Below are 1,948 nucleotides of genomic sequence, written 5' to 3' on the forward strand. Positions count from 1 at the left end.
AGAAGGTTACAATTTTAACATCACAGATCCCTATGGATCACATAGGTTGTAATCCTTTGAAACATATGTAGGAATAAAGTATGCAGTTATAACATGCATTTTCTCCATTCCTTAAATTTTTAAATATACTCAAATACCCAAAATTTCAAGGAGTTTCTGCCTCAAAAACAGGAACTACACCACAGTTATTTTGTGTTCTTTGCTACCTTGGTTTCTATTAACCCATTTATTCTATCCGAAGAATTTTTATTCATTAAGATAGAAGAAATACATATAATTAAATATATATATATATATACCTCTGGCATTTGAGTACTCTTTTTTCCACCTTGTTGCACATTTATGTGCTTACTCCAGTGTGTATATCAACATCTCTTATCTGTTTGTATTATAACTTTATCAGATGTCACCATGTGGTAATATTCCATCATCTAAAATATATATCAAGGGCTTCACTCCAGTTTTCAGTGTTTCATTCTATCTTTCAGAGACTTATTGTTGAATTTTCCTTGGAAAACAGGAAAGCTTTAGAAGTTAAACAGAAAAGATTGGATAAATCTAAGGTAAGCTGCTTTATTGTCGTCACAGGTGGTGGTCATGGTGCTGTTCATGGCAGTATTGGTGGTGGTATTAGGGGTGGCTGCTATTTCTAGCATATCAATCAACCATGTTGAAGCATTCTCAGTCATTTTTTTCATATCGTGTAATTATTAAATGTTGGTTTTCGGGGAGGGGCAAGAAACTGAAGAATCATTGTGTGCATCATCATTTAACATCCTTATTCCTTGCTGGCATGGGTTTGACAAGAGCTGGGTAGCTAGAGTGCCACACCAGGTTCCAGTGTCCCTTTTGGTTTGGTTTCCAATTTTGGGTGCCCTCTCTAACCCTTTTTTTTTCTTCGTTCAGTCATTTGAGTGCAGCCATGCTGGAGCACCGCCTTTAGTCGAACAAATCGACCCCAGCATTTATTCTTTGTTAAGCTTAGTACGTAGTCTATCGATCTCTTTTGCCAAACCGCTAAGTTACAGGGATGTAAACACACCAACATCAGATTGTCAAATGATGGTGGGTAGGGGACAAATACAGACACACAAATACATATATATATCATCATCATCATCATCATCATCCTCATTGTTTAACGTCCGTTTTCCATGCTGGCATGGGTTGGATGGTTTGACTAAGGTCTGGAGAGCCAGCAGCTGCACCAGGCTCCCAATCTGATCTGGCAAAGTTTCTACACCTGGATGCCCTTCTTAACACCAACTACTCCAAGAGTGTAGTGGGTGCTTTTACATGCCACTGGCACGAGGGCCAGTCAGGCAGACTTGGCATCAACCACTTTCAGATGGTGCTTTTTATGTGCCACTGGCATGAGAGCCAGTCTGGGGGTACTGACTTTGGCCACATTTGGTTAGTGCTTTTTACGTGCTACCGACATGGTAGCCAGTCAAGTGGACCTGGCATTGACCATGTTTGGATGGTGCTTTTTATGTGCCACCAGCACGGGAGCCAGCCAAGAGCAGCGGCCCTAGCTATGATATTGGTTTTACTTGACTCAACAGGTCTTCTCAAGCATATTATATAGCCCAACACATTAAGGTATTCTTAACAGGGCCGCACAAGCGTGGATGTGATCTCACTTTAGTTGCTGGGTCTTCTCAATCATAGTACATCCTCAAAGGTCCCGGTCTCCTGTCATTGCCTCTGGGAGGCCCAGTGTTCGAAGGTCATGCTTCACCACCTCATCCCATGTCTTCCTGGGTCTACCTCTTCCACAGTTAGGAAGTGGCACTTCCTCACACAGCTGTCTTCATTCATACATAACACATGACCATACCAGCGCAGTCGCCTCTCTTGCACACCACATTTGATGCTTCTTATGCCCAACTTTTCTCTCAGGGCGCTCATATATATATATATATATACACATATATACAACGGGCTT

General features: G+C 41.4%; 1 protein-coding gene across 1 annotated transcript in view; it reads left to right on the forward strand.

The window, feature by feature from the left end:
• The window catches only part of LOC106867246 (RNA-binding protein 28), a 4,383-nt gene that overhangs the window by 985 nt on the left and 1,450 nt on the right, over positions 1-1,948 (forward strand). The window contains exon 2 of the mRNA XM_014912059.2: positions 489-563. Coding sequence (XP_014767545.1) covers positions 489-563 — 75 coding nt within the window. The remainder of the gene's footprint in view (positions 1-488; positions 564-1,948) is intronic.

Source organism: Octopus bimaculoides, chromosome 2 (assembly GCF_001194135.2).
Source record: "Octopus bimaculoides isolate UCB-OBI-ISO-001 chromosome 2, ASM119413v2, whole genome shotgun sequence".
Taxonomy (NCBI): domain Eukaryota; kingdom Metazoa; phylum Mollusca; class Cephalopoda; order Octopoda; family Octopodidae; genus Octopus; species Octopus bimaculoides.